The following is a 13,006-nucleotide window of genomic DNA, read 5'->3' as shown; positions in this document are numbered from 1 at the left end:
GGATTTGTGTAAAGCGATTGAAATTCACGAAAACGATTTGAGCCCTGTCATTGTTTTGGGTGAAGCGTTGTATCAAGTAAGATATTCAAAAAAAAGAAATTCTCATTAATTGCACAGTAGGATATAGTCTAATTTTCAGTAGAATATTCTAATTACACAACAGGAAATTTAACACCGAAAAATATTGTTATTACTTATGATGGCTATTCTTTATCTACTGTTACTTATACTTCACTAATCCAAAGGCGGCGGTGATTGGTATCTCTAATTCTCCTGTACGCATATTTTACAAAATTTTAAACTTTACTAAGTTACGATACTAATGGTAGTTGTTGTAGATCAGTTTAAAATTCCAAATTTCAAAATTCGTTGTTAGTACCTACATATATTAACGGCGTTAATAAAATAATACGGTGAGCAGGGTAAGATTGGGTTCAAGGTTTCACAGGGAAGAAATAAAAGTTAATGGAGGTGCTGTTTCAGGTACATTTCATTAGATACAAAAAAACATTGAACATTATTTTATTACAGGCTATATTAGCTAATCTAAAGAAGACCGAAAATGACGTTGATAAATTGACGGATGAGTTCAGTGACCTCATTGAAAACTGCAATGATACAAGAATTACGATGAATTTACAACAAATGACGTCACGATTCCAATCCGTACAATCGACCGCGAAGGAGCTGGTCAAGAAATGTGAACAAGCCGTGAACGATCACAACGCTTATCAAGAAAAATACAATCAGTGTGTTGCTTGGTTGAAAGCCGCTCAACAAAAGTTCAACGAATGCAATGAAAACTTATCAAATACACCTGAAGGTATTAGTGCTAAAAGGGAAAGCCTCAATGATTTGTTAAGTCAAAGAAGAAACGCTACTCTCTTGGTTAACAATACTTCCGAATTAGGAGAGAAGCTATACCCATCAACTTCCCCTGAAGGTAAGGAAATCATCGACCAACAACTGCAAGAGATTCAACAAGCCATTGATAATCTGTACGACAACATTACAAAGGCCGAGAGGGACTTGGATTCCGAATTGAACAAATGGTCATCATTCGAAGACAACTTAAAAGCGGTTAAACAATGGCTGACTCTAGCCGAAAAGAATTTGCCAAAAGAAATTGAATTGAAAGCAACGTTGGATGAGAAACGAAATCAACTGAATGTTTATAGAACGTTTTTGCAAGACGCCATTGCTCATCAGCAAGATATAGCTGATCTTGAAGCTCGCATGCAAAACCTGCCTGATGTTAGCAAAAATATAACCAAGGAAATCAACCAGCTTAAACAGAGACATGAGACTGTTCTAAAACGCGCTAAGTCTTTCGTTGAACAATATGAAGCAATCGTCAACAACCACCAACAGTACACTAAAGCCGTCAAAGATCTAGAAGAATGGGTGGAGGCAACTCACAACACTGCCCAGCTGTGGGGTGACGTTAACTTGGAGCGCGTGGCTTTGAGCAGCAACTGTGAAAAACTAAAATCATTACAAGTCAGCTTACCAGAAGAAAAGAGTCGTATTGACAAGATCCGATCGTTGGGTGAAAAAGTACTTCCAGGTACAATAACCAACGGCCAAGCGAATATTAGAAATCAAGTAGACGCTTCTCATCAAGAATGGGAAGGACTTGTATCTTTTATCAACAAGACTATCGAGGCGTTGGAAAATAAGATACAGCAATGGAATGAATATGAGAACATGAAAGACCAATGTTTGACTTGGATCCGAAACACTGATACGCAAATTCACGCCGTGGACTTGAAGGCAACTTTGCCTGAGAAACAAGAACAGTTCAAGAAATTCCAAGAACTTCAAGGTGAAGTTAGAGCTAAGGAATTAGAAATTGATAATATCACTGAAAAAGCACAAAATCTGTACACCGGAGTATTAGGACCGCGCGGCTCTCAGATATCTGACTTATCGGTGAAATATCAAACACTGTCACAGAAAGTAAAAGATCTGACTAACAGATGGCAGCAGTATGTCAAGACACATCAAGAATTCTCGAGTAACGTAACAGAATGCTCGCAGTGGATAGAAGAATTGAGAGACAAATTAGACTTCTGTGCCGACTTAAGTTCATGTTCCCAAGATGACTTAGAAACCAAACTTGTCCTGATTCAAAATCTATTACTAACAAAGGACGAAGGATTTACTAAAGTACAGTCATTGGTTGAGTTAGCACAGAATGTTTTGGCCAATACTGCCCCGGCCGGACACGAAGCTATCAACAATTCTCTTGTTGCACTACAAGAACAATGGTCTGCTTTGCTCTCGAGAATGATTGAAACCAAAAACATTCTAGATGATTCCGTAACGAAATGGGCTGGATTCTTGGAACAAATACAACTTATCGAAAAAAGCAACTCCTGGCTTGAAAATATGCTAGCCGAATTAACACCGTTTGAATCTTCTATGTCTGATAAACGGGCACAACTAGAGAAACTTAAAGAAGTTGAAGAGAAAGCAAGATGTGATCGAATAGATGTCGATACACTGAAAGCTAAAGCTGCTGAAATGCTTGCCAGTGGACAGCAAAATCAAGTCGCTTCTAAAGCTCAAGAAACATTGAACAAATTCGACAGTCTTTATGATAAGATTAAAAAACTTTTAGCCGACCGTGAAGAGCAATACAAAGATCACAGGCTCTACAAAGAAGCTCATGACGAATTAATACAGTGGTTAAGTAGAGCAAGGGAAAAGGTACCATCATTAAAATCAAAACCACTTAGTGACAAGCTAGCGATTGAAAATTCTGTAGCCCCTCTTGATGCTCTGATTAACAAGCAAGCCCAAGGAGAGCTATTACTCGAACATCTCCAGCATACTGGAGAAGTTGTGCTCGCCAGTACATCACCACAAGGACAAACTGTCATCAAGAATGAAATGAAGGCCCTCAAAGAGAGCTTCGATGATCTCTTCAACGAAATCAAAAAACAAAAAAGTCAACTCGAAGAGACAGTTAATCAATGGCGCGAATACAAGGATGAGTACGAAAGATTGTCAGACTGGCTAGCTCAAAAAGAAATTCTTATAAAGAACCACAAGCTAGCTCTGCTTGGTACAGCTAAAGAAAAGGGAGCGCAGGTAAATGAAGTTCAAGAAATAGTTCACCAATTGAATAAGGGTAAAGAAGACATCGAAAATTTCAACGCTTCAGCTTCTGGGTTACTTGCTTCTCATCTTGACACATACGTTAATAACCAATTGAGGCACCTCAATTCAAGGTATCAAGTACTTGTTAATATGGCCAATGACGTCCTAAAGAAAGTGGAAACTAATTACGAACAACACCAGAATTATGATGATAACTATTCCAAGACTAAGAAATGGATTGATGACGCCTGGGATATCATACGTAGTGGAAGCGAAGCAGGTAGCGACAGTAGCAAAGAGGCATTGCAGAAACGACTCAATAAAATCGAAGACTTATTGAAGCGCAGAGAAGAAGGTCAAAATCTTGTACATGCCACCGTGAACAGTGGGGAAAAAGTTCTTAGGAACACTAGATCTGACGGCAAAGACAGAATCAATACAGAGATCAAAGAGTTACAAAATGAATGGGATCGCCTTGTCAAGAAGATGACAACAGCTAAAGTACACCTTGAGACTTCTTTACTCCAATGGGCCGATTACAGTTCCAGTTATTCACAATTACAGCAATGGATCTCAGATAGAGAAGCCAAACTACAAGAAGTGTGTGAACAAAAGGTCGCCAAATCTAAAAAGGGACAAGATCGTGTCGCCGGCTTGACAACAGGCCTTAGTTTAGGTGAAAGAAAAGCGACCCTCCGTCAAACAAACAATATTGTGCAAGATATAGTTTCGTTTGAACCCATGATTCAGTCTGTAACTTCTAAGGCTTCGGAACTTATGCAACAGGCTCCGGCGTCCGAGATTACCAGCAAATACGAAACGCTATCGAAACAAGCTAAGGACTTGTACGAAAAACAAAGAGAGACAGTAGAACAGCACCAAGCGTTTATAGATGCTGGCTCAGACTTCGTCCAATGGATAAGGGCCGCTAAAGAAAGACTCAGTAAGTGTTCTGAAGCCACCGGAGACAAGGAGTCACTGAGCAGCAAGATTTCACAGCTTAAAGTATTGGAAAGCGAACTGCCCGAAGGCCAGGCGAAATTGCAGAAAGCACTAGAACAAGGGGAGATATCTTGCGGCTTAGCTGACGATGACGACCGAGAAGACATCGAAGAGGAAGTGGCTCTTATGCAAGAAGAGTACGATACCTATGTGTAAGTAGCTTATAATTTATTAAATGATGTTGGAATACAAGCAAGGCTTGGCCTCACATTACGGACGGGCTGTAATAATCTAGAACCACTTGAATGTAGTCGTCGTGGCCTAAAGGATAAGATGTCCGATGCATTGGTATGTAGCGATGCAACGGTGTTAGAATCCCGCAGGCGGGTATCAATTTTTCTAATGATATACGTACTTAACAAATGTTCACGATTAACTTCCACGGTGAAGGATTAACATCGTGTTATTAAAATCAAACCCGCAAAATTATAATTTGCGTAATTACTGGTGGTAGGACCTCTTGTGAGTCCGCACGGGTAGATACCACCACCCTGCCTATTTCTGCCGTGAAGCAGTAATGCGTTTCGGTTTCAAGGGTGGGGCAGCTGTTGTAACTATACTGAGACCTTAGAACTTATATCTCAAGGTGGGTGGCGCATTTACGTTGTAGACGACTATGGGCTCCAGTAGCCACTTAACACTAGGTGGGCTGTAAGCTCGTCCACGCATCTAAGCAATAAAATAAAAATAAAATTTCAAATGATAATGACGAAGGGTCTAATGCCTCATGAGATGCAAAAGTCTATTAAACACAAAATCGCTGATGCCAAAAATCTCACCGATTATTACATAATTTCTCTAAATAAAAATGTATTTTGTAAAAGAACCAGTGGTTTTTATGAACAGTTCTCACTAGCCGAAAACGGTCATTGTTTGAAATTAAACTTCAATATTGCACATTAATTTTAGCGAACAACTAAACAACACGAAAGCACTGATCGAAGGAGGTATCGTGAAATGGACAGAGTACGAGGAGCAGTATAAGGAAGCCTTAGATTGGTTGTCGAAGACTGAAAAACTAGTTCAATCATTCAACAAACTGCAGAATAATTTGGAACAGAAGAAGGTCGTCCTCGAAGAGTTCCAGGTGAGTTTATCATAAGCCATTATGACGAATAAAGGCTACTACGTAATAAACACCCTCAGACACAAACCACTGAGTTTCTCGCCGGATCTTCTCAGTGGGTCGCGTTTCCGATCCGGTTCTGCGAAGCACGGCTCTTGCTAGGGTTCGTGTTAGCAACGCCATCAGGTTTGAGCCCCGTGAGCTCACCTACTAGTTAAGGCGACGCTGATATAGCCTGTCAAGGCTATCAGCTTAGGTAGGAAAAAAAAACGTAATAATCACGGTTATGCCGTTCATTTTAACTGACATTAGCATTAATGAAATGCGTTGGACTCAAGGTAAACAGTAATGTTAAATAAGACAAGCTTAATGATAGCAATTTAAAAAGGTGTGCTGATACTAATGCATGGGTTATCTATTATCCTCATTTATCAACAAAGCAAATGCAGCAGAAAATGCAAAGCAGAAAGCAGACATGTGTATCAAGTTTTAAGATTACAATCGAATTGCACATGAACATTTTCGAAAACCTCAATAAATTCAATTATTATTATTATTATTATTATTACCAGGGACATTTACAAACACTGTTTGACTGGCAAGCCGAGCTGGATAAGCTGAATGTTCGAGCTCAAACACTATTGGAAACCTGCGCTGACACGAGAATCTCAAACGGGATCACCCAGCTTACAACCAAATACAATGCATTATTGTCTTTAGCCAAGGAAGTCATGAAGAGATTGGAACTTCATTATCAGGTACGGTAACTAGTAATATTCTCAAAACAATGTTAAAAAAATCCAAGTAGGGGTTGGTTAGCTCACAGCTCTTAAGGTCTATGGTTATCAAGTGGTTATTCATTGACATCCTCAGGTAAAATTCTATTGCAGACAGTGAGGTCGAAATTTCTCTCTTCGTCGGTTGCCTCGCCCTTAACACTACAACGCATTATTGCTTCATGACAGGCAAATAAGCAGAATCGTGGAAACTACCAGAATGGGCTCACATTTCTATCTAATCTCCCATAAGATATGAGATCGACGCCTCAATTATGTAGTTACAAGTTATAATAAGTTATAATCTATAACCACTTTATTCTTGAAACACTTTTGCCAGTACTAAACCGAGTATTAAGTCAGAAATTGTTGATTGAAAAAAATCTATCCAAATACAGACACTATACTAAACAACAATAAGATGTATATCCGTCTGATATTTTACTAAAAACTGTTTTTTGGCTATTAGGAACATCAACAACATAACGCCCTGTACAGTGAATGCCAAGATTGGCTGGACAGAACACGCGACAAACTCAACCAATGCGCCGAAATACCGAACACACTCCAAGAAGTTAACAATAAATTGAATACTGTGAAACTCCTGCGCCAATCCTTGGAGCAAGGCCAGAATAAGTTGAGATATCTCCTAGAGTTAAAGGAGAAGGTAATAATGAACACAGAACAAGCAGGAGCAGCGAAGATACAAGAAGACACCGATAGCCTGAAAGTGGAGTTCGATAAACTCATCGCTGATTTGCAAGATGTGCGCAATAAATTGACAAGTAGAGCAGCGCAATTTGATGACATTTCAAAGGTAAATAATTGTTTGAAACTCATTTAGATTCAGTACACACTGAATCTAAATGAGTTGCTTTGAAAAAACATACGTAATAACAAATCTCGTTAGGTCTACTAAAAGGATTTAACAGAACCGATACCGATACAGAAGAAGATGCTAATTGTTATCACAATAATTTAATGATTGTGGATAAAACAACTGTGTACTTTTGTTTCTTTTTCCCCTTGGTATCTTTTTTATAATGAAACAGGAGGTTTATATGACAGGAGATACCTGTCAGTAATCTTCACTTTACGGCTTCCGAAATATACAGTTGATAAAACACAACGGGACGTGAAACCAGATTTGTCTATTTCCCACTTTTGTTTAGGGTATATTAGGTTCTTGTTGACTTCTTGTTTGTTTTGTTTGTTGACTGTTTGATATGTAAGGAGGATTAATAGTTTTGATAAAATTTACACTGAACTGCTCGAATTACAGACAGTAGAAGTCAATCGGTTATATAAAAAGTCAAATAATCTCTTTATTTTCAGATCCACAAGCTCTTAGTTGAATGGTTGGATGACATCGACCAAAAGATACAATCCGACGACTCACTACTCAACGACTTGTCTGAGAAGAAAGCTAAGCTAGAGAAATTCAGGACCTTCAGTAGAGACATTGAATCTCACAGTGATCTGGTTAAGAAAATAAACGAGAAACTTCAAGAGGACGCTTCGCTTAAATCTAAAGACATTGAGGATACATTGAAACGATATGATGACATTAAAAAAACAGTCAGCGAAATGATCGCGGTAAGCTTAAAAACCAAGACAGATTTTAATGAATTTAATGTGATATATCATTCATGTTCAATTTATGCTTCAATTGCCGTACCAAATTCATTACACAAAATTATTTATAAATTCCAATCAACCATTGTCACACATATGTATGTACATATTACAACATATCTTCATTTTTACTTCTAATACATAATTTCGGGCGTTCACATTAAATATTTTATATAGTTTTTGGAACGAAGTTCCTTACGGCAGGCTTGGAGGGGATAGGGATTTCGCTGCGCGACCGAACTGAAAAAAATGTGATAGTAGAACCGTAAGAAAAAATCCGTGGAAAAAAGTGCGTGGAATAAAACCGTTAAATGAGACGTGCGCAGGCGCGACAGTCGTATACACAAGCGAGTAGTGTATAATACCTTTCTCTTTCTCCCTCTTTCTTTTCGTTCTCTCATCCCTTCTCTCTCTATTTTGTAATTATTTCTATTTCTATGTAATTTTATGTTGTCAAACAAAAATAAAGAGACATATTTTGTTATTTTAATTGATAATTTGAATTACGATTTTATTTTTATTTTACGTAATTTATTATTTCCTAAAATACTGAATTTCCTAAATACTTTCCTGTACTTAACTAAAAACTAATCAGCAAAATTTAAGAGAAAAATCAAGAAAACCAACATAAAATTGAGCACGATTTTTTTTTGCAAATTGTGTCGATTCTACATTAGCCGAAGGAACTTCGTTCCTACCTGGTGTCCCACAACACCACATTTCGTTTTTTTTCTATATTTACAATTAATAACAACAGCGTGTTCTAAACAAGTTTTCTATTTTTACTTAGAAATTGGAAGATTACGTCAACTCTCACATACAATACAAGGAATCTTACGACAACTTCTACGATTGGATCCGCAACTGTAAGATCGAAATCCAACAATGTTCCGACTCGCACGGCGAGAAGGATTCCGTACAAAAGAAACTTAACAAAGTCAAGAAGATCATCGAAGCTTTGCCTAAAGGAGAAGCATTATTGCAAAAAGCCATTAAGCTTAGCGAGGCAGTTCTTGAAACGACTGGTAACGAAGGCAAGGACAGCATTAATCAAGAGATTAAACAACTGAAGATCGAATGGGAAAACCTGCAACAGATTTGCAAGGACACGAAGAAGCTACTTGAAAAGTGTTTGTCCGCTTGGTCTGATTATTTGGAGACGTCGGAGAAGATGAGCAAGTGGGTAAAAGAGTTTGATGGGAAGCTGAAGACTGTTGAAAAAGTGGATAAGATCACACCTGAACATCTGGAGAAATGTCGGGTAGGTTGGGTTTCAATTTTTTGCTTTGCATGTAAGTTACCTTATAATTAAAAAATGTATACTGAATTTTCAGGAATTGCTTTCCGAGGCACTCGGCCATAAGCACGTTCTAGAAGAACTTAACGACAGATGTGAAAATTTGATGGAACAAAGCGCCTGTGCTTGGGTTCGAGATAAAACAGTGAACCTCCAAACCGAATACACTACTCTACTCACCAAAATTCAAGGTCTCGTTTCGAATGGAGAGAAAAACCTTTCTGATCACACAGAATTTATCAAAGCAAAGGAAGATCTACAGAAATGGCTGGAGACAGCTCATGGAACTGTTCATGATTCAATTGGAGTTGGTGATATTGAAACCACGAAAGACAAACTTGAGACTGTCAAGCTTGTTAACAACAGAATGACTGAAGGCCATCATCTGCTAGTTGTTTTACAAGAAGCTTTCAAGAAAGCCCTTAATAACACCCCTCCAGAAGAACAAGATGGTCTGCGAGACGACGTCAAAATTCTCCAAGAGAGTTGGGATCAATTAAAAATTGACCTCAACTCTATTACAGCACAGCTCAAAGCTGCTATCGGTAAATGGGAAGATTTCGAAGAAAGTAAAAATAAGATTAATAACTGGATTAAAGACACCGAGCAGAATTTGGACAAAGTACCTCCCACTGGCGGTGAATTAGGTGAAATGAAGACTTTGCTAGAGAAATACAAACACATTGAAGAAGAGATCGATAATAAAAAACCAGAATTACAAAGGCTTAAAGACGAGGCCGCTGAACTCAGTGGCTGGGCCAAGAAGCCTGCCGTTAAAGACTCTGTAACAGAAATCGAGAAGAAATGTGAATCTCTACGAACTAAATGCGCAGCAAAGAAAGCGGAGCTAGAGAACGAAATCAAAGACTACAACCAATACCACCAGTCGCTGCAAGATACCGAAAAATGGCTGTTACAAATCTCTTTCCAACTTATGGCCCACAATTCTCTATACATCGCTAACAGAGAACAAACGGAGGAACAGCTGGCCCAGCACGCCGTGTTACTAGATGATATCCAAAAGTACAGGTCGACCCTTGATGAACTGGAAGGCAAGGGTCGCGCTCAGATCGAGCGTTATGAAGCTACTACTCCGGCTATTCGTGACACAGTTGGAAGACAACTAAAGAATGTTAACGACAGCCACAAGTCCTTACTCGCCACAGCGCTACAGATCGAGAGGCGTCTCAGAGAAGGGTTGGCGAAATTCAAGGAATATGAGGACACATTGGAGAGCATTTTGAACAATCTGGACGAATGCGAACCGGCCATTACAGAGTTGGACGTGCCCGTTGATGGACTATCTCACGGAAGGGATTTGCTTGACAAAGCCAGGGTAAGTTATTCAGAGCGAGTGCATTAAATAAAATTCAACTTCATGGCACCTAAATAACTTTTGTAACCATAATAATTCTTTATCAGACTCTCCACAATCGTCTCCAAACCGAGAAGAGTCGTTTATCCGCAGCGGTGGCAGCATGCTCTGCTGCAGCCGCCTCCGTGTCCCGACCCTCGTCTCCGGCCGATACCGCACCGCTGCCCATTCCTCCAAGAGAGCTCCACGTAAGAGCTCGTCTGGAGGATCTCATTGACCAGGTAATAATAGCGTCTGGTAACGTGCTCGGCTCTGATGTACTCACTTCGTTTTGATTTGTTAATATAATTGCGACTAGAAGAGTAAACTGTTTAGAAGAAAACAAAAGTAATGCATATTCATAAGTCTTCTTTAAAGATTAAAGTGTAAATTTTTTTGAACGTTTTTATTATGGTATTCAAAACTAATCATCAATATACCGTATATTGTATTTTTGTCGCTGTGTGTCTCTCATATGGCGTATTAAAAAAAAGAGGTTAAATGCATTGCAAGTATTCTGAACATTTTACATCCGATTATTTCGTTTGATTGAGAGTGCAGAAACTTACATTTCATTGACTAAATACAAACTATCTCGAGTTTACCAGGTCTACAAAAAGACAAGAACCAACGATAATTAAACAGTAAAGTAAGATACATATTTTGACTATATTATTACGATTGTTTATCGATATCGTAGTTATAGTGTAGTTAGAAGGGTACAAGTAAATATTTAGCTTGAGCATTTAACGTTGGCTGGTCGTTTTGTGCACCTGGTTTATGGGTCAAGATCGTAATAAATATGATTATAAATATGATGATAAATTAGTATAAATCCCCTGAGGCATTTCAAGACAAGTTGTATGTATTGTGGCAACAATATTTCTCTAAAACCAAAATCATGTAACACGTTTGTATTACGATTTAACAACTTTTTAGTAGAAAGAAGCTAAGTCCCCAAGAACTTTTTAACTATCTATAATTTTAGGTATCAAAAGAGCATAACTATGGGCGTTACTTGAAAAACGAGTCAAACAAAACAAGTACTTCTCTTAGATTAAAATCTTACGAATTAAATTCACTACTTAAATTTGTACACGTAATTTTTTTTTTCGAAATTATCACACCGCTTTGGCATTTCCTTCTTACAAATGAAACAGTTTATGATCTTGACTCACTGAGTGTATTTTAGCACTTTGCAATAAAAACTAAATGATTCACATGATTGTGTAAATACACTTGCACTTGGACTAATAAAACTCCATACAGGGTGTTAAGAAGACAATAAACTTCAGGATGGAAAACAAAATGCTTATAATATATCACAATAGAGCAAAGGCAAAACAGAGCGTTGCCTTTTCTTCTCTAAACGTCAATCGATTTTTACTATTTACAATTTCGATAACAGAATAAAAGAATCAATGTAATAAACAAAATTAATTTAAGTCTTGATGTATCAATGATTACGACTAAAAAGTTAATGTAAGTTCGTGTTACACGAAACCCGCAATGGAACGAGAATGCTGTCGTTCCGGTTATGAAGAGTTCGTTGTCCTCACGCGTCAGTTGATCTTCAATTGTCCTTCTTCAAACGAGGCTTGTGGAGAGTATTAAGCGGTAGGCAGCGGCTTGGCTCTGCCCATGGCATTGCTGAAGTCCACGGGCGACGGTAACCACTAACCATCAGGTGGGCCGTATGCTCGTCTGCCTATAAGAGAAATAAAAAAAAAATGCGTGCTATGCAAAAAATAGTTGAATTTTCGAATGTGATTTAGTTGCGCTATTATTTAGGGAAACACCAGAATTCGCGAATAGTTCAAATCACCCTGTAACCGTTTTTATTAGTCCTAAATGCTAAAATTAATATAGCAATGAAAGGTAAAATCAAACCATTGGGCAAGGTGCCATTAAATTATTCAAAAACGTCATTCAAACAAGCTAACATGCCGCTCAGACATATAGGAAAACCATTATTTTAATGCCATTTTTCTTATGAGTTGAAGTCCAAATAACATTGAAAAATTATACGAAAAAGAACGTCTATTTTAAGTTTTAACATTGCAATGAAATTCACGATTAATATATTGTGAAATTTTCATTTTATTTTTGTTGGATTGACGAACCCACGTTCTACCTGTTGATAAGTGGTTATTGAAGCTCATCACACTGTAAGTGTCGCCGCCTCTCTTAAGTTACGTCGTCGCAGTTCTAATTGTATTAAAGAGATACTACTGCCCTAATCTTCGCATGCATGTTACTGGGCCGAAATACATCAATAGCGCCTACTTAAAATACGCCCAGCAGAAAAAAAGGAAATTTTCTTTAAGTTTGATTTTGCCTTTTTTAATTTTTAACTGCTTGCTTTTTTATTTAGTGTTTAATTCACGGACGCAATAATATACACTAAGTTACTAACGGTTTGTGTTTGTTTGCGCATGGTTTGTTATAGACACATGTGAGCGATGTAGGGGCAGGTCCGCGAATACACGAACTATTAAAGAGCATTGAGACGAGCGAATTCTCTGAGAAACTCATTAGTTTCGAACAGAAGGTGAGGCTATGAATTACTGGTAAATTTTGTATACAAAAAATTCTATCGTGTTTATGTTGTATTGAAAAAAAAAACTTGAATTACCACTTTTCTCTTAATCAATTAGTTTTACGAACACCAAATAGTCATTGATTTCACCACGGATTCAAATTAGTAGTTTTATCACTCAGCACGCTCAACAAAAAAATCGTGGCTTGATATTGTCCAATCTTAAGTGACT

At 38.0% G+C, this 13,006-nt stretch overlaps 1 protein-coding gene across 7 annotated transcripts in view; it reads left to right on the top strand.

The window, feature by feature from the left end:
- Positions 1 to 13,006, top strand: part of Msp300 (Muscle-specific protein 300 kDa) — a 215,885-nt gene that overhangs the window by 118,173 nt on the left and 84,706 nt on the right. For 5 of the 7 annotated variants that reach the window (XM_089731746.1, XM_089731744.1, XM_089731745.1 and 2 more), the window contains exons 16-25: positions 2 to 76; positions 532 to 4,259; positions 5,017 to 5,194; positions 5,746 to 5,931; positions 6,419 to 6,766; positions 7,285 to 7,545; positions 8,375 to 8,845; positions 8,919 to 10,217; positions 10,304 to 10,477; positions 12,685 to 12,786. In XM_089731746.1, coding sequence (XP_089587872.1) covers positions 2 to 76; positions 532 to 4,259; positions 5,017 to 5,194; positions 5,746 to 5,931; positions 6,419 to 6,766; positions 7,285 to 7,545; positions 8,375 to 8,845; positions 8,919 to 10,217; positions 10,304 to 10,477; positions 12,685 to 12,786 — 6,822 coding nt within the window. The remainder of the gene's footprint in view (position 1; positions 77 to 531; positions 4,260 to 5,016; positions 5,195 to 5,745; positions 5,932 to 6,418; positions 6,767 to 7,284; positions 7,546 to 8,374; positions 8,846 to 8,918; positions 10,218 to 10,303; positions 10,478 to 12,684; positions 12,787 to 13,006) is intronic. The other 2 variants (XM_089731748.1, XM_089731747.1) reach the window with 1 other exon arrangement.

Source organism: Bombyx mandarina, chromosome 12 (genome assembly GCF_030267445.1).
Source record: "Bombyx mandarina strain Sakado chromosome 12, ASM3026744v2".
Taxonomy (NCBI): domain Eukaryota; kingdom Metazoa; phylum Arthropoda; class Insecta; order Lepidoptera; family Bombycidae; genus Bombyx; species Bombyx mandarina.
Note: the sequence above shows the minus strand (reverse complement) of the source record. Positions and strands in the feature narration are given on the sequence as shown.